We start from the raw sequence: 19,570 nt of genomic DNA, 5'->3' as shown, positions 1-19,570 counted from the left end.
TAAGACCCTCTGAGAGTGAGAGGCAAATGCTAGTGGGGGGAAGGCAGGGAGCCTCTAAATCACTCACCATCCCTACTGACGCTCGAGTTAGAAATAGATATGGACACATGAAAGATGGGGTCCTGAACACAAGACAGAGGAGGCTCAAGGACAACAGAATCCAAGCACTGTGTGCAGAAAGGGGGTCCTGAGCCATGCATGGCGGTACACATTTGTAACCCCAGTAACTTGGGAGGCTGAGGCAGGAGGTTCCCAAGTTTAAGGCCAGTCTCAGTAACTTAGCAAAACCATCAGTTATTTAGCAAGACCCTGCCTCAAAATCAAAAATAAAAAGGGCTGGCATGTAGATCAGTGGTTAAATACCCTAGGTTTAATCCTCAGTACCAAAACCGAAAAGGGGGCACTGTTGACTAGATTGGGGCAGTGAAGACAACCTTCTAACATGCCCCCAGTAAACAGTGCCTCCTGTGGTTCATGCCCCTGTGTGATGCCATCCCTTTAAAAGCAGGCTGAATCTACTGATATGCTTTTGATAATACACCAAAGTGATGTCACTTTTGAGATTAGGTTACAAAACACTATGACTAACCCCCCCACCCCCCCGTCTTTTGGAACCACTGCTCTGATGAAATCAGATGCATATTGTGAGCAAGGAACCAAGGGAGCCTTAATCCAACACCCAGTGAGGAGGAACTGAGGCCCCAGTTCAACAGCCTGCGAGGACCTGCTGACAGCCAGCCCTGTGAGTGAGCGTGGAGGCAGAGCTTTCCCCAGCTGAGCTCAGATTACTACAGCCTCAAGGACCCAGATAAGAAAAGCCAGGCTCAGAGATACGAGATGTGTCCAAGGTCACACAGCTAATAGCAAGCGGAGGCAGGATTAAAACCCAGAGCTGTCACTCTCAAGGCTGCTTTTCCTCTACAGCAAACCTCCCCGTGCAGTTCTGAATACCGTGAGTTCTCATGGAGACCAGACCACGGGAGCAAAGGCCCAGCATGCGCAGCATGGGGGAAGAGGCAGCACCCGGTCCTCTCTGGCCACCACCATTCGTAGCACCAAGGCCCTACACGGGGTTCCTAAGGAAGTCTGTGCCCAGGTTCAGGCAACCACCACAGGCCCTGCAACAGAACCAACTCAGCTGCCCCTGTGGGCCTGCCAGGTGGGGCTTGGTGGAAGGTTCTGGTTTCCATGACAGGCGGGCCTAGGGGAGCCGGGTCAGTGTGGGAGGCCTCAGGTTATGCCCTAAAATTGTTTAGACTGGGTGTGGTGGCACATGTGTAATCCCAGCAACTCAAGAGGCTGAGGCAGAAGGATTGAAAGTCTGAAACCAACCTCATCCATTTAGTGAAACTCTCAGCAACTTAGTGAGATTCTGTCTCAAAAAAAAAAAAAAAAAAGAAAGAAAGAAATTATTTTCTATTTCTATTTTAAATATAATCCTTCCTTCACATGTAGACAGAGCTACCAACTCCAGGTATGTTACTTTTACACTGACCCACCTACGGCTCCCTTCAGAACACAATACAGAGGACTCTTCTAAAGAGGGCCCCAATCCTTGTCCTCTCGCCTGGGTGGGTAAGCGGGGAAAAAGGGAAGACAGGCTCAGAAGGCCCACCTGAGTTCAAATTCTAGCTCCAATACTCCCTGGCTCTGTGCCGTGGGCAAGGGTCTCTGGGTTCCCTGAGCCTTAGCCCCTTCCTGACTCACTCAGGGAAATGGGAATAAACCCTCAGGCCTCACCAGACCACTGAGTAGCAACCAAAATAAGTGTCTGGCTGAAATGTCACCCCTTAAAACTATGAAGACAATCTGGTGTGCCAGGCACAGTCATCTCAGCCTTCAATAAAATCAGTCTTCTTACCAATGACACGACCAGCAATGCCTCGAAGGGACAGCTTCCTCTGCCTGCAAATTTAAAGTTTAAACTCAACAGCCCAGATTCAACTTGATCCCACCTACCTTACCACCTACCATGCTCCAAGAAAAACTGCAGACTCGCTGTCTCCTCAACAAGCCTGCTGTTTCTTTACTCAACAAGAAAACTTTCCTGACTGTAACAACAAATCCCACCATTAGGTACAACTACAACGCACCAATAAAAAAGAAAAACAGTAGACCTTCCCTGAGCGATCGCTAGGTGTAAAACATGAGCGCTGTAATCTGCATGAAAATGACTCCAGCAGGGTGTCAAGAGAGAGCAGGGACCAGGCACACAGGTCAAAGCCAGGAAGGGTTCCCGGAGGAAGTGGCACTGAGCTGGGAAGCCTGTTGTCACACTAGTCACAGTGCAGGGCTGTCCAGGTAGGTGAACCTTCCTTCTCCACCTTTGCTCTGGCCAGCCAGACCTAATGAAAGACAATGACAATCACAGACATTTGCTGAATGCAAACAATGGGCAGGCACTGGGCTAAGTCTTTGCATTCCTTCACTTAACCCTTGTGACAGTGTTTAATGTAGGTATAATTATTGTCCACATTTTATGATTGTGGAAACTAAAGCAAAAAAGTGTTAAGTAATTTGCCCAAGGTCACAGAGTCTCTGCCGTTTCTGCTGCTCTTCCTCCTCTTCCTCTGGGAACACCTGCCCTCTGCCCAGGGTGAGCTGTCCTTTCCCGGCCCTAAAAGGCCCTGACTCCAACACAGAATGCACCAAACTCCGCACAAGGACCTGGCAGGGTCAATTAGAGACATTTCTGGAGAAGACGCAGGCTGCCAACTGCAGGCTGCCTCCCCACCCACCCTGGGGAGGGTCCCCTCAGCAAAGGAGGAGAAGAGAGCCCTGCTCCCAGCACGCAGATCCACATGAAACCACAACCACATGAAAAGAAAGCAACCCAATGCAAAAGAGCCGAACACGCAAACACACAGCACAAAGTGAAGATGGCCAAGCACAACATTCCCTTGAAAAGGTGAGCAACATCACGAGTCATCTGGGAAACGCAAATTAAAACCACAGTGAGATTTCTCCATACATCTATTAGAAAGGCTGAACCACAAACTCAACAACTCAGAGTACCAAGAACCTCACAGCACCAAGACTGAACCTTAATGTACGGAATTTTAAAAATAAATTTGGAAAGTTGGGTGTGGTAGCACACGCCTATAATCCCAGTGGCTCAGGAGGCTGAGCAGGAGGATCCTGAGTTCAAAGGCAGCCTCAGTAAAAGCAAGGCATTAAGCAACTCAGTGAGACCCTGTCTCTAAATAAAATACAAAAATGGGCTGGGGATGTGACTCAGTGGTCGAGTGCTCCTGAGTTTAATCCCCAGTATACACATACAAAAAAAGCCAGCATGGGCAACTCAGCCAGAGCCTGCCACAAAATAAAAGATATAAAGGGCTGGAGACCTAGCTCAGTGGTAGATAGAGCACCCCTGGGTTCAATCTTCAGCACAAAAACAAAAAGGGGGGATGTGAAAAGATTAACACTTGATCTCTGTAGTCTTCCTTCCAAAACTAAAGGATATTCAGATTTCCCTGGTTTTTGCCTAACGTCCTTTTTGTCTTTTGGGATCTCATCAAGGACAATATATTATATTTCATTGTCACATCTCCTGAGGTTTCTCTTAGCTTATGACAGTTTCTCAGACTTTCCTGTTTTTGATATCGATTTTTCCCTGCCTTGGTACCAGGATTGAACCCAGGGGTGCTTATTCACTGAGCCACATCCCCAGTTCTTTTTATATTTTATTTTGAGATAGGGTCTTGCTAAGTTGCTTAGGGCCTGGCTGGGTTGCTGAGGTTGTCTTTGAACTTTCGATCCTCCTGCCTCAGCCTCTTGAATGGCTGGGATTACAGGTGTACGCCACTATACCCAGTTACCCTGCTGTTTTAAGGAGTGTTGGTCAGGTATTTTGCAGGGTGAACCTCAACTGGGATTTGTCTGATATTTTACTTATTTGAATAGGGTTATGGGTTTTGGAGGAAGATCCCAGAGATAAAGAGTCCTCCTCCTCACAGATCAAGAGCACATACCACTGGTATGACTCGTTACTGTGGTTAACCTCTGTCACCTTGATGAAAAGCTGTCTGTCAGGTTTCAGGCTTCTTCACTGAGTCACTCTTCCTCTCTCCATACTGTACATTTTCTTTTTTCTTTTCTTTTTTTTTTTTTTTGGTACTGGGGACTGAACCCAGGGGTGCTTTACAGTCCGTCCTTTTTGTTTTATTTTGAGACAGGGACTCACTAAGTTACAGAGGCTGGCCTCAAACTTGCAATGCTCCTGCCTCGGCCTCCCAAGTCACTGGCAGGCGTGCACCAGTTCTGTACTCTTTGGCAGGCAGTCGCTATGTGCAGTCCACACCTGGGAAGTGGGGAGTTATGCTTGACTTTCCTGAAGGAGGGGTAGCTACATACATTATTTAGAGGTTTGGGGCTGTAGCTCAGCAGTAGAGCACTTGCCTAGCATGTGTGAGACACTGGGTTTGATCCTTAGCACCACATAAAAATAAATAAATAAAGGTATTGCATCCATCTACAACTAAAAAATATTTTTTAAATTATTTAGAATTTTCTTACCTAAGAGATATGTCTAATGTCCTCCATTTACACATTTAGTTAATCAAATGGATTCAAGATGGCCTTAAGGATATTTATTTTATAATCTGGGTATACAAATATATTCCATACTTTTTTTTGGGCAAAAACTGTTCTAGCATTGACCACTGGGAACTCTTTCAATTGGTGCCTTTATCTCTCTTTTTTTTTTTTTTTTGCGGTGCTGGGGATCGAACTCAGGGAACTGTGCTTGCAACGCAAGCACTCTACTGACTGAGCTATCTCCCTGACCCGCCTTTATCTCTTTAACATATATTTATTTTGGTTTTTTTTTTTTTGAATATTTTTTTAGATGTTGATGGACCTTTATTTTATTCATTTATTTATATGTGGTGCTGGGAATTGAACTCAGTGCCTCACACATGCCAGGCAAGTGCTCTACCACTGAGCTACAAGCCCAGCCCTCATATATTTATTTCAAACTTTAAAAAAATTGTCTTCTTTTTCTCAGCAAAGGATACAATCAATAATGTAAAAAGACAGCTTACAGAGTGGGAGAAAATCTTTTCCACATGCACTTCAAATACAGCACTAATCTCCAAAATTTATAAAGAACTTACAAAACTTTACACCGAAAATACAAAGAACCCAATCAATAAATGGGCCAAGGAACTGGAAGACACTTTATAGACGAAGAAACACAGATGATTAATAAATATATGAAGAAGTTAGTAATTTGAGAAATGCAAATTATAACAACTCTGAGATTTCATCTTACTCCAATTAGAATGGCTATTATCAAGAACACAAACAATAATAGATGTTGGCATGCATGTGGAGGAAAAGGCACACTCATACATTGCTGGTGGAGTTGCAAATTGGTACAGCCACTCTGGAAAGCAGTATGGAGATTCCTCAGAAAACCTGGAATGGACTCACCTTTTGACCCAGTTATCCCACTCCTCAGTTTATATCCAAAGGACTTAAAATTAGCATACTACAGTGATGCAGCCACATCAATGTTTACAGAAGCTCAATTCACAATAGCTAGATTGTGGAACCAACCTAGATGCCCTTCAACAGATGAATGGATAAAGAAACTGTGGTATATATACACAATGGAATATTATTCAGCCATAAAGAAGAATAATAATATGGCATTTGCAGATAAATGGATGGAATGGGAGAATATCATGCTAACTGAAATAAGCCAATCTCAAAAAACCAAAGGCCAAATGTTTTCCCTGATAAGTGGGTGATGACACATAATGGGGGTGGGGGATAGGGGGTAAGAGAAGAATGGAGGAACTTTAGATTACATAGAGGGAAGTGAGAGATAGGAGGGGGTGAGGTATGAAAGAGGTGGAATGAGACAGACATCATCACCCTATGTACATGTATGATCACATGAATGGTGTGAATCTACATTGTGCACAACCACAGAAACAAAAAGTCATACCCCATTTGTGTACAATGACTCAAAATGCAGTCTGTAAAAATAAAATAAATAAATAAATAAAAATTTAAAAAGAAATTGTCTTCTCTTCCCAACCTGAGCAGGATATCCTCAAGGACAGTGGGTCTCTAGCTGTCCCCAACATCCTGTGGGCACACCACAGACAGGCAAAGGAGCAGGGGATGAGGGAAGGAGGAGGGGCCCCTGTTTCTGGTGTGTCTGCAGTGTGCTGCTTGTGCCCCCCACTTTCCCTCTGGAAGCCTTCCTCTCACCTTCTCAGCCAGGTGAGGAAGTTGGCAAGCAAGCACCCACCTTCAGCAACAGGGTTTGGCGATGGGGCAGGCAGGTGACCCCATTCAGAGCCAGCTGGACTCCCCTGACTCCGTGTATTGGAAAGCTGGGGCGTGGCTAAGTGGTGGAGCACTTGCTAGCTTGCAAGAGGTCCTGGGTTCCACTCTAACACCTCACAGCAGGGCTGAAGCTCCTGGAGCCACTGTTGGACCTGGAGGGCTTGTCTGGAGTTCTAGCAGGGAAGCATGGTTACCTGTGTCGTCTTGACTGCAGAACGGTCCTCCTTTATCAGAGAGGGTGGTCCTCATCCACTGAGCACACAGCTTTGGGAGGGACACACAATGAGGGAGAGAGGGGACACCCTCCTAACCAGCCAGATTAGCTGAATCAGCCCTGGCCATCAATGGGATGACAGATGTCACAGGACATCGCCCTTACATCCTAGAGCCACTGTTGCGAGGAACAAGGGTAGGGCTGACCCAGAGAGGACAAAGCCCAGAGAGGCTCAAGCCATGTGGAGCTTAAAGGCAGCCCTGCCCCCGCTATGAGTTACAGGAGCCAAAACAGACCCTTCTCGCTCACTCTGGTTCGGGTTGAGTTTTCTGTTCCTGTAACTAAAACAGCCCTGACCACTCCAGTTTCACTGCCTGTATTTGTATCATGGACAGTCAGTGGAGGTGAGGTAACTGACCACTGAGCCATTTGATACTGAAGACTACACAGAGGCCCAAGTCTCCCTATCCATCCTACAGGGAACTGGGGGCTCCAATCAGAAAGAGAACACTGACACTTCTGATCCTGAACCCTCAAGTTTCCCTAAACAACCACTCGCTGTCACTATCCCAGGCCAATGAAGGGCACTGAGGAAGAAGATGCAAACCGCGCACGCACACACACACACACACACACACACACACACATAGGGGTCTTGTTAAACATCTGTCCCTCACCGTCAGGCCCAATGTACCCCACCAGCCAAGAAACGTCCGCAGACACAAGACTAACCTGTTAGGACCTGGAAACCATCGGTTCCGTTTTATAAGAAAACTACACTATAAGATCAACAAAAGTGAGAGGTTTGAACCAAGAAGGTCGCACAGTGAACCAATGGTCAGGCTGGGACATGAAGCCACAGGTTGCCATAGAAATGATTCCTACCATGCTCCCTCTGACCTTCACCGGCAGAGCCCCCACACCAGGGTTGTGTACTTCCTATTGACACCCTGGGCAGTGGTCACATACACGGAGCCACCAGATATGTCTCGATTTCAGCAACAGTAAAGTTCACATTAAATTACTTGGCTGCTACATTAAACCAAAAAGAAAATGGGTAGAAAGGTGCCTTCGCTGTCAAAGAGAAGGTGGGAGAGCTCTTGTCCCTGAACTCTGCTCTACCTCCTCAAGAGGTTCAGCAAGTCCAGCACCCACCAAAGCACAACATAAGGAGGACATGCCCTGTCCATTACACGGCAGGAAAAATGTCCAGAGACGAGCTACTCAAGGTGCTTATGTTCCAAATCATGAGAGCAGGGTTACGGTAAGTCAGGTCCCCAGGAGAGACTGTTGTTGTTGTTTTTTTTTCTCATTTACATAAGTACTGAGCCCAGAGACAGTCAATGGAGAACAGTGCAGCCCAGGAAAAGCAGTAAGCTGGGGTCAGTGTTGGTCTACGTGAGCTAAATAACTGAAGTACTTGACTACCTCTTGTAAAAAAAAAAAAAAAAGATCAAAAATGCTACACTTTTTACCTGACTGAATCATGAGGATAAAGTAGAATCTAACATCTGAAAGAATTAGGTGCACGCTGCAAACATTAAAAGAGTGTAGGGATTCTCAAGATTGAACACTCAGCAAAGCTCAGCTGTTCTCATGAGCACCCAAGGGGAAGGAGCAAATGGCCTGTCACCTGACACCTGCCCAAGTGCGTAGGCAGCCCAGGTATGGACCCAGCCCCAGCTGGCCACCACTAGGTTGACTGCAGGTCCGTTTTTGTAGGACAGTCACACTTCCGCGTCATTTGGTGCTTTCTTCCAATAAAGGTTATTCATTAAATGCATAACTAAACCTCTCTGGTGCCTTCATACCTCTGTTCAGGTACGTGAATGCAAGCTGGCCACTCGCGCTCAACCGCCCTGGCCAATCAGCGGCCGGCCGCGCTCTCCCCAGCACAGCGACGCGCGGAGCACCTACCCACTCAGGCCGCTCGCTGGGCTCTCCTTGTTTGCGGTCAGAGTCCGCGGGCGGGGGCGAGTAGTCCTTCACCGGGGTGGAGAACTCGACGGGTCCCGTGCCCGGCAGGGGGAGCTTCAGCAGTGGGTAGCTGGCATAAAAGGAAAGGAGAGAGGAGTGAGGATGTTCTGCAGGCGGAGCCGCGGGGACCACGGCAGCCGCAACTAAGCTCCCTGCCAGGGGGAGATACGGACAATCCCAGAACCGCGAAATCTCAGGGCGCAAACCAGAAGTCACCTGGTCCGGGACTGTCCCGACGCACGTTAGTCACGTTAAGCTTACAAGCAAGTCCAGTTGATAGACTGGTTGAGCGTTCTCGGACTAAAAACAAATTATAAAAACAAACAAAAAACCCTGTCAAATTAGACTTAACTATGGGGTGGGTGTAAAATTCAGATGGACTCTGATTCAGATGGCTGAGCAACTGCTCCCCTTAAAGGGGCAGACCATGACAACTGTGTAACACACCAAGGATGTGGGTTACACCGGACCAAGTGGACACATCTTAAGCAAATTAGAAACTGGCCTTGCGGCCAGAAGCGGTCACCCGTCTGTAATCCTAAACAGGCAGAAGCAGGAGAATCAGGAGTTCCAAAGCCAGCCTCAGCAACTTAGCAAGGCCCTAAGCGACTCAGAGAGACTGTCTCAAAATAAAATACAAAAAGGGCTGGGGATATGGCTTGGTGATAAAGCCCCCTGGGTTCAATCCCTGGTACCAAAACGCACACATGCACACACCCCAAAAACAACAAAACTGGCCTTGCTTTAACAAATAGATATGCAATTTGTTGTAGGTCCCACTTAAAAATAAAACATTTTAAAAATTCACAAATAACTTGTATATAGCTCAATGCACAAATCTTGTGCGCCAAGCACATGCTTTAACATTGAGCTCCAGTCTCAGTCCAAGTTTTGCCTATTTTTGAATGTCACATAAGTGAAATAATCCAGTCTACTTATGTATTCTTTTGTGACTGGCTGTTTTCACTCAATCCACATCTGCTAGATTCCTGCACACTGCTGCGCGCCGTGGATCATTTTCATACATCCGTACAACTCCACTGAAGGCATACGTCACAGTGCATTTTTCAACTCCACTGTCAAGAAACATTTCGCTGTTTCCAGTTTGAACTATTAAGGACAAAGCTATTAAGGTCATGCTTATATGTGGCTTTTGGAGGCCATATATTCTGATTTCTGCTGGATCTACCCCTAGGATGGTTTTCTGAGTCCTGCAGTGTACATGGTTATTAAGACACTAGCAAAGTTTTCCAAAGCAAGTGTACAAACTTATGTTCCCAGCATCACCAGTGTTAGGATAGAGGTTCTGGCTCCAAATCCTTGCTACCACTTAACACTGTCCATCCAATTAATTTTACCCGTGTGTTAGAGGAGACAGTGGCATCTCGGGCTTTCTTTCCAGTGCTGGGCAGTGAACCTGGAGCTTGGTGGGTGTGAAGCGAGCACTCCACCACTGAGCTGTGCCTTCAGTCTCACTGTGGTTTAAAATGTATATTTTCGGGTTGGGGAGATAGCTCAGTCGGTAGAGTGCTTGCCTTGCAAGCACAAGGCCCTGGGTTCAATCCCCAGCACCGCAAAAAAAAAAAAAATAAATAAATAAATAAAAATAAAATGTATAATTTCCTGAGGCCGGGGTTGTGTCTCAGTGGTAGGGCACTTGCCTAGCACATGTGAAGCACTGGGTTCGATTCTCAGCAAGAACATATAAATAAATGAATAAAATAAAGGTATATCAACATCTAAAAAAAATTTCTAAAAAAATATATATTTTCCTGAGAAGAAACAATGCTAAAAATTGTTCAAAAGCTCACTGGCCACTTGGTAGCTTCTGTGAAATACCTCTTCAAGTCTTCTGACAAAATTTTAAAAATTTTAAATATATGTACTACATTAATATCAAAATAATTACATAGTTTCCTTGCTATCACTAAAATAAATTTTTCACTTTTCTCTGGCTTCTTATCTCAACCCACCTACATTTAAAAAACACTGAGTATGTATTATGTGCTGGGCACTGAGAATACAAAAAAATAACACAACAGTCTGTCTCCAAGATGCTCTGATTAAGAAAGAAGATTCTTTTAAACAATTAGGATAGAATATAAGAATTAATTTAGGCTGTGACTATCAAGTTTGCATAGTAATCATAGGATGTGGTCAGATTTTGTTCTCCTTTTAGAATATGAATATGTATTTTGGAATCTGCTCTTGTTTCTAGGCTATGGAAGTAGAAGCCCAGAGAGGGGTTGAACAGTAATGGAAAACTCATGTAAGATCCTTGTATGCGCCAGGAACCAGTGTAAGCCCTTAAGAATACTTCTCCCTAGGAGGTAAGTGCTATTACAATACCCATTTTACAGATGAGACGCAGAATGATTAAGTCACTGGTTGAAGGTCACCCAGCTTAGTCAATTAACTTAGGTTTTCAACTCAAGCAGTCAGCTTCAAGCTCTGTCCTCTTCAAATTGAACTGGAGATTAATACAACATGAAAGCATCTTTGGGGAATGCAAAAATCAGCTTACATTGGGTCACAAAAAGCACTAGACATTAACATTTCCCCTTTAGCTATCGTCCTACAATCTAGGGTATGTCCAACTTAGGGGAGACAAATGGTGAAAATGAAATTCCCTTGGCAGAGGGATCCAAGTGTGATCTGCTGCTTCTATTTTTTTTTTTTTTTTTAGATATACGTGAGAATAGAGTATATTTTGACATATTATACATACATGCAGCATAACTTATTCTAATCAGGATCACATCCCTATGGTTTTACATGATGTAGAGATTCATTGTGGTATATTCATATATGTACACGGGAAAGTTGTCTGATTCATTCCACTCTTCCCTATTCCCATCCTCTCTCCCTTCCCTTCATTCCCATTTGTCCAGTCCACAGAACAACTATTTTCCCCTCCTACCCCTGTTGTGTGTTAGCATCTGCGTATCAGAGAGAACATTCAACCTTTAGTTTTTTGTGGGGATTGGTTTTATTTCACTTAGCATGATAGTCTCCAGATTCATCAATTTACCAGCAAAAGTCATAGTCATTCTTTTTTCTGGCTGAGTAATATTCTATTCTGTATATACACCACATTTTCTTTATCCATTCATCTGTTGAAGGGCACCTAGGTTGTTTCCATAGCTTAGCTATTGTGAATTGGGCTGCTATAAACATTGATGTGGCCAAGTCACTGTACTATGCTGACTTTAAGTCCTTTGGGTATATACCCAGGAGTGGGATAAAAATATGGAATGCTTCATGAATTTGCCTTTCATCTTTGCACAGGGGCCATGCTAATCTTCTCTGTATCGTTCCACTTTTAGTGTATGTGCTGCCAAAGCAAGCACTCTGCTTCTCCTTTTTTGGACATCTTATCTTGCCAGTTCTGGGAGCTGTGCTACCAATAATGGGGCACCAGTAGCCTGGTGGTTCCCTTCAGTAGTCATTCATTCAATAAATATCTGAGCATCAATGCGGGGCCAGACATTGTGCAAGGCCCAGAGGTGAACAAGACAGAAGGAATCTTTGCTGTCTTTAAATTTACATTCTAAATATACTGCACCAATAAAAAGTGAGGGGAAAATGTACATTCTACTGGGGTGGGTGGTAAAGTGGAAGGACACACTGGAGTGGGAGAAGGGGGAATGAGAGGAGACAGACTGGAAGAAGGCACAACCCCAAGCAGAGGAAAACTTCAGGCCATCCCCAGGAGTTTACCTGCAGCAATTCAGAGCCTGTGAATTAGGGTCAGATTAGTCCAGGCTACATGTGAACTTCCCAGCCACTTCCCGTTACTTTAATCTTCATACCCCAATATATGGCTGTCTGGTCACCCAGTCAATGGGCTCCCTTAGCCTATCAGGCCGCCTCCTGCTAGGCTCACCCAGTCATCTATCTAGTGGTCACCTTGGCCCCATGGGTTATCCCCTTCCTGAGCTACGCCCACCCATCAGGGCCTGTCCACCTACTGTTCTCCCTTAGTGCAGGGTCCCTTTGGCCCCTCAGTGTCACAGCTCCCTGGTCTGACACAGCCTGCCTGCACATATGCTTTGTTCCATTAGCAGTTGGGTATTTTTTTCCTTTTTTCTTTGGTGCTGGGGATGGAACCCAGGGCCTTGTGGATGCTAAGCCCCTGCTCTACCACTGAGCATCACCCTCCAGCCCCACAAAAGTAGGTTTTCAAAATACTGCTCCCTCTCAGGTCCAGGAGTTTTCCTGTCAATGTAAGGAAGCTGTGAAGTCAGCAGTGCCCCCAAGGAAAAGGACTGTGGCCCAGGAAGGGAGTGTCCCCTCCCCACACCTCCTCCTCTTAATGATTTTTAATTAACTGTCTTTTCTTGGTTGACTTCTCTTTTTTTTAATTTTTTTTTTTTGTAGTTGTAGATGGACAGAATGCCTTTATTTTTATGTGGTGCTAAGGATTAGACCTAGTGCCTCACACATTAGGCAAGCACTCTGCCACTGAGCTACAACCCCAGCCCAACTTCTAATTGTTTATACTTTCAATATGAGATCCAAGTCCTTTCCCCACCTATCTATTTATAGTTATCTATTTCCCTTTGCTGTTTCACTGTATTCCATTAGCCTTGGTGTACTGGGGTCTTGTTTTCACCACCTCCAGGTGTTTTCTAATTTCCCTTCTGGGATTTCTTTAGCCCATTGTTTTTTGTTTTGTTTTGGCACCAGGGATTGAACTGGGGGCCCTTTACCACTGGGCTACATCCCCAGCCCTTTGTAATTTTTTAAAATTTTATTTATTTATTTTTTGAGACAGGTTCTTGCTGAGTTGCTTAGGGCCTTGCTAAATTGCTGTGGCTGACTTTGAACTCACAATCCTCCTACCTCAGCCTCCTGAGTTGCTGGGATTTCAGGAATGTGCCACCCACCATGCCCAGTTCCCAGACCTTTAATTTTGAGACAGGGTCTTACTAAATTGTCCAAGCTGGACTCAAACTTGTGATCCTCCTGCCTCAGCCTCCTGAGCAAGTAAGATTACACCATCATACCCAGCTCTTAAGTATTTTGTAGATAGTATGCATACGAATCTTATTTTTTAATCTCATCTGCTAATCTCACCCTTTAAGAGGCTATCTTAATCTATTTCATTTCATGTGATTACTGATAAAGGATATACTTCTGCCATTCAGCTGTTTCCTGTATGCCTTATGTTTTTTTTGTTCCTCAATTCCTCTAAGACTGTTGTTTTTTTCTTTTCTTTCCTTTTTTGTGGTGTGCCATTTTGCTTCCACTCTCTTGGGAAATATAATTAATATCTTAAATTCATAATGACCTGTGAATAATGCTGTCACAGGTTCAACAGCAGATCTGAGCAGGCAAAAGGAAGCATCAGTGAATGTGAAGACAAAGCAAATGAAACCAACCAAGTCTGAGGAGCTTTTTTTTTTTTTTCTTTTCTTTTTTTTAGGGGGGAATGGTACCAGGGATTGAACCCAGAGGCACTTAACCACTGAGCCACATCCCCAGCCCTTTGTTTTTAATTTTTATTTTGAGACAGAGACTAAGTTGCTGAGGCTGGTTTTGAACTTGGACTCCTCCTGCCTCAGCCTCTGGGGCGGCTGGGATTGCTGGCCACTGCACCCAGGGCTTCTTTTCAATAGTATAGAAACATTCTGCTCTTACACATATTCATCCTTCTCCCCTTAGATCATTATCCTCACATTACATCTTTATACATTCTGTACACACTAATACTGATGTATAATCATTGCTTAATGCAATAATTCCTTTTTAATCATGAAGGAAAAAGAAGTTACAAAGCAAACCAAAAGTACTGTAATGCTGGTTACCTTTATCAGTCAATGTTCCTTATTTTCCCTTATGGTTTCCAATTACCATTCAGTGTCCTTTCATTTTAGCCTGAGGTTTCCTTTAAGTTTTTTTTTAATAGGGCAGGTTGACTGATAAATCTCTCAGCTTTTATCTGGAAATGTCTTAACTTCTTTATTATTGAAGAATTGTTTTGTGAAATACAGAATTCTTGCTTAATGGTATTGTTCTTTCAGAACTTAAAAAACTCTCTGCTTTCTGGTCTCCATGGCTCCTGAGGAGAAATCAGCTATTAATCTTATTGAGATCCCCCTGTACATGAAGAGTTGCTTCTCTTTCACTGCTTTTGAAAGCCAAGGTTCAGCCAGGAACAGTGGCACATGCCTATAATCCCAGTGGCTCAGGAGGCTGAAGCAGGAGGATCGCAAATTCAAAGCCAGCGTCAGCAACAGCAAGGTGCTAAGCAACTCAGGGAGACCCCCATCTCTAAATACAATACAAAACAGGGTTATGGATGTGGTTTGGTGGTTGAGTGCTCCTGAGGTCCAAAAAAAAGCCAAGGCTTGGCTGCTTGGAAGTAGGCAAGCAAGGCTGTTTCTGGACATACCTGAGATTCTACTAGGGAAAGGCCCACACAATGCCTGGCCAGGGCAGCACTGGAGCCAGAGCTAGGTTTGCTGGAGCTTCGGCTCCACTGCAAGACAAAGGCAGCAGTACACTTTCTTAATCTGTGCTCATCTTCCACACATGCTGCTCAAAAGTACGCTGACTAAACACAACCTGTTTCTATGAACCCAGGAGTCGGCACACTCCAGCAGGAGGAGACCCAAAGGTAGCACATGTCAGTGTCCACTTTCTAGGATAAAGTCTCTTAGAAGTCCACAGATTTGTTGTTTTTTTTAATTTGTTCTTTTTAGTTATACATGACAGTAGAGTGTATTTCGACATACTGTACATGCATGGCGTATAACTTCCCATTCTTGTTGTACCTGATGTAGAGTCACACTGGCTATGTACTCAAATATGAACATAGGAAAGTTATATCTGATTCATTCTATTGTCTTTCTTATTCCCATCCTCCCTCCCTTCCATTTGTTCCCCCTTGGAAATCTACAGGTTTTAAAAAGCTTAAAATGGCTCAATCCTTCTCCAACCATGCCCTGGAGCCCACATAACTCCTTGTGATTTGTCCCCTCTTGCTTCTGAGGCTGTGAACCCACAGGAACCCTTCTGCGCACGCTTCCTTGATGGCAACACATTTTAAGGCCTCAGCTGAACCATCTCTCTCTCCTGGAAGACTTTCCCTGTTCCCAAAAGACTAGGTTGGGGCCGCTCCTCCCAGGAGCTGTCAAAATGCCTGTGCCTGCCCCATGTGACTCCTATCACTCACAGTGGACCTGCTGTTTCTGTCCTGCACAATGATGATGGCTTCTCTTATGGAGCCCCTACTATGTGCCAATCACTGATCTAAGTGCCTTCCATGCATTTACTCATTTAAGCTTCAAGCAACCCAAAGAGGCCTGCAGAAGCACATCCCCACTAGAAAATGACAGACCAGTATGTGAACAGTCTGTCCTCTTAACATCATGCTTTGCTGCCCTGTACTACATTGCTGACTTATTTGAAAATTTTAAGAACCATACATTCCTTTTAATATAGACAAAAAAAATCAAGAAAAAATTCCACAGAAATGTGAAAGGCAAGAGAAAAATCACTATCCACAGCGATCAAATTCCAAACCAAAAGGAAAGTCGGGGAGCAAATTGTCAAGCAGTTTTCAGAAGTCAGAAATACTTATTGTTCCTAGATCAGAAAAAAAGCAAAGACCTAAGTCATTTTTTAAGGAAGAAACTACCCAGGAGTTTCTACCACCAACCCCCATGTTGCTTCCGCAAAACTTGTTTCTTTAAAACCAGATGATATCTCTGTGCACCCTGATCTTACAGGGCAGAGGAAACAAAGCAGTTTTCTAAAACCTCCTGCCTTTCCTGTCTCAGCTCCACCCGTCTGTTGCTCAGTCCAAGCACTTTCATCTTGACTCCTTTCTCCTACATCCCACATCTGGTACTCAGAAAATCCTGAGGGTTTCACCATCAAGACACATCAGGAATCAACCATGTCTCACCACCTCCATGGCTTCCTCTTAAACCAAGCAACCATCAACTCTCACCTAGAATCGTTCACTGGCCTAGCTTGACTCACCGATTCCAGTCCTGAAATCACCTCCTTATCTCCTAATCAGATCTGTGGAACTGAAGTTCAAACTTCTACATGTGGCTTACAGAGTTGGCTCTGTCGTGACTGTTACCCTTCTTCACCCATTGGCCACACACTCTTTTGCTGTCTCACCTTTATGGCCTATCCCTACAGGGGCACCCAAGACCTTCTCAGAAGCTGTTGGTGCCCTACCCTCATGCCCTCTGATTTTTTAATTTATTATTATTATTATTTTTTGTACTGGGGATTGAACCCAGGGGCACTTAAACCCTGAGCTACATCCCCAGTCCTTTTTTTTTTTTTTTTTTGCGGTGCTGGGGATCGAACTCAGGGCCTTGTGCTTAGGAGGTGAGCACTCTACCAACTGAGCTATCTCCCCAGTCCCACCAGCCCTTTTTGAGGCAGGTTCTTGCTAAGCTGACTAAGGTCTCACTAAGCTCCTGAGTGAGACTGGTCTCAATACTCCTACTTTAGCCCTCCCAAGTAACTGGGATTACAGGAGTGTGCCACCAAACCCAGCTCATCCCCTCTGGGTTAGTAGGAAGCAGCTGTTAACCAGCAGCTCATGCGGCTAGGTCAGGAGCTGGCAGAAGACAACCCAAATTCAGTCAGGTTATGTTTTTTTTTTTTTTTTTTTTTTCATGCTAAGGATTAAACCCAGGGACTTGTGCATACTAAGTACACACTCAACCACTGAGCTACACCCCCAACCATGGCCTGTTTTTGTATTATCTGTGACCTGAGAATAGTTTTCACATTTTTAAAGGAGAGACTGCACGTGACCTACAAAGCCTATAATATTTACCACTGTGATGGGCTGACAGATATGACTCCATGAGAAGTTATCGGCCAGACTCTAAGGGAAATAACTAAACAGACTCCATTTTACTCTGAGATTCCATGTTATGTAGGAAATAAGTTTCTCCCATGGGAACACCCCGCCTCTGTGCCCATCATCAGTTACTTAGTGTGACATGTTTAACAACACAAAATGATAATTCCTATGTAAAGAAAAATTGCTCTCTTTTGATTCCTATTGCTCCTAAACAATGTACCATGTGAACAGTGATTGTGTGGATGTTAGTAACCATTCTTTAGTTTGTACCTAGGTAAGGGTCATTTTGACCAACTGCCCCCTCTGTCAATGATCTCATGATGTTAATGTGTAATTTTGAATCACAGCAACAGACACTTATGATTGATGTGATTTTTGGTATAAGAACCCCTACGACCCTGTGGTCAGGGCTGTTCTCCCAATAGCCATTTTTTGGGGCATTGTGTGAGACAGTCGGCCAACTGGCTTAATAAAGACTCTCAAATTTGGACTTCTCAGTGGTGATCGATCTGTTCTTAAGTTGCGCCCCATAACACCACCTGGCCCTTGATAGGGCTGGGGATATAGCTCAGTTGGTAGAGTGCTTGCCTTGCATGCACAAGGCCCTGGGTTCAATCTCCAGCACCACAAAAAATAAAAATAAAAAATAAAAAAAAAAAAAATATATATATATATATATATGTATATGCATATGTATATAAAGAGTGTGCAGAGCCCTGGCTAGATGGTCGAGCTCCCCTCTCAGGTGGGGAGCACTGAGCTGTCCATAGCCTCCTGTGTCCCCGGCAAGCGCACGCAGCAGCTCAGGGCAGTAACCTGCGGGGTGATGCACCCACCCTGCCGTCTCCCTGTGAGTGCTGTTTCACCCTGTATGTAAGCCCCCTGAACTCAAACTCATGTCTCAGAGAAGACCACATCAAAACTTGTGTTTGCAAGTGAAATCCAGTGGTACTGCTGCGGGCTTAGGGTGTGACTCTTGTGCTCCTCCTCTGGGGGTCAGGTTCCCAAACACCATCCTTGCGTCCCTGGCCCTGGCCTCCCCTCCCAGTTTAGGTACTGTGTTGGCTGCCACCCTCTGGCAGGGGCCTGAGCACAAAAGCAAGGAGAGCTGGGCCAGATGTGTGCACCCTGCTGCACCTCCAGGTGCAGCATCCCTGGAGGGCAGCACCACAGCACACCTGGTGGACATCCTGGCCTCTGACCCACTTCCATTCAAGTACGTTTTAGTACCTTTAATGATGCTTTCCTCCTGCTTTTTGAATATACAGCCCTGCATTTTCATGTTGCATTTGATCCCACAAGTTATGCAGATGGTATTGGGTCTACGCTCTTCCTGTTCTCACCCCAGTCTTCTGTGATAGGATGCTCAGGACTCACTGAAGACATGCAGAGACAGTGACCACAGAAACGACCAGAGATGTCACACCAGACACCGTGGAGATATCAGAGGTGGGAGATGCTCCTTTGCTTTCCTTCCTGGGGAGAACAATGCAGGACTAGGCACAAGAGAGTGAAAGACTAAGGGGTATTCCTGCAAATTTCCAATTCCCTGCAGGACTTTCAGAGCTTTTATGGGGCTTGTGAAGCTAGGGGTTACTTCTATTTAGAAAGGGTTCTGGCTTTGGTTGAAAGAGTCAGTGCCATGGACAGCTGCAGAAAGCTGGCCAACTGGCCTCAAGTCCAGGCTTTAGGGTAGAGGTCTTTGAGCTGGGTACACCTATAATCCCAGTTACTTGGGAGGCTGAGACAGAAGGATCACAAGTTTGAGGCCAGCCTCAATGACTTAGTGAGATATTGTCCAAAAACAAAAAGATAAAAAGGGTTGGGGATGGAGCTCAGTGGGAAAGTGCCCATGGGTTCAACTAGTACCAACACCGAAAAAAAAAAAAAGATGCTTTGAAACTTCATTATCAGCTATCCAGCCTGACCAACCACAACACAGGCAGACTGGGCTTCCTTTACTCCTATTTATTTCTTGTTCAAGAAAAGAACATATAAATGTTTCCAGAGAATGGTCACTTGAGCAGAGAAAGAGGGAATCTGTTACACAGCCCCCTGTGTGTGACCAAAGGGACCATGGTAATCATGAAGGACATGTGGACAGAGGGGGAAGTTGAGAAGCAGAGGCCATCACAACCGAGATGTCTGCCTGACGGTACCACTCCTGCAGAGAAACAGGAGTGGGAGGGACCAAGCCTGTTCTCAAGCACTGGCAGGGTCACCAGCCTTCAGGA

At 45.0% G+C, this 19,570-nt stretch overlaps 1 protein-coding gene and 1 non-coding gene across 4 annotated transcripts in view; both read right to left on the bottom strand.

Moving 5' to 3' along the window:
- The window catches only part of Scap (SREBF chaperone), a 59,322-nt gene that overhangs the window by 14,179 nt on the left and 25,573 nt on the right, over positions 1 to 19,570 (bottom strand). For all 3 annotated transcript variants that reach the window (XM_047532336.1, XM_047532338.1, XM_047532337.1), the window contains exon 3: positions 8,435 to 8,564. In XM_047532336.1, coding sequence (XP_047388292.1) covers positions 8,435 to 8,564 — 130 coding nt within the window. The remainder of the gene's footprint in view (positions 1 to 8,434; positions 8,565 to 19,570) is intronic.
- LOC124969631 (U6 spliceosomal RNA) lies at positions 11,738 to 11,844 on the bottom strand. Its single transcript, XR_007106005.1, has one exon. It is a non-coding gene; the product is annotated as a U6 spliceosomal RNA (small nuclear RNA).

The sequence above is a fragment of the Sciurus carolinensis genome, chromosome 17 (assembly GCF_902686445.1).
Source record: "Sciurus carolinensis chromosome 17, mSciCar1.2, whole genome shotgun sequence".
Taxonomy (NCBI): Eukaryota; Metazoa; Chordata; class Mammalia; order Rodentia; family Sciuridae; genus Sciurus; species Sciurus carolinensis.
Note: the sequence above shows the minus strand (reverse complement) of the source record. Positions and strands in the feature narration are given on the sequence as shown.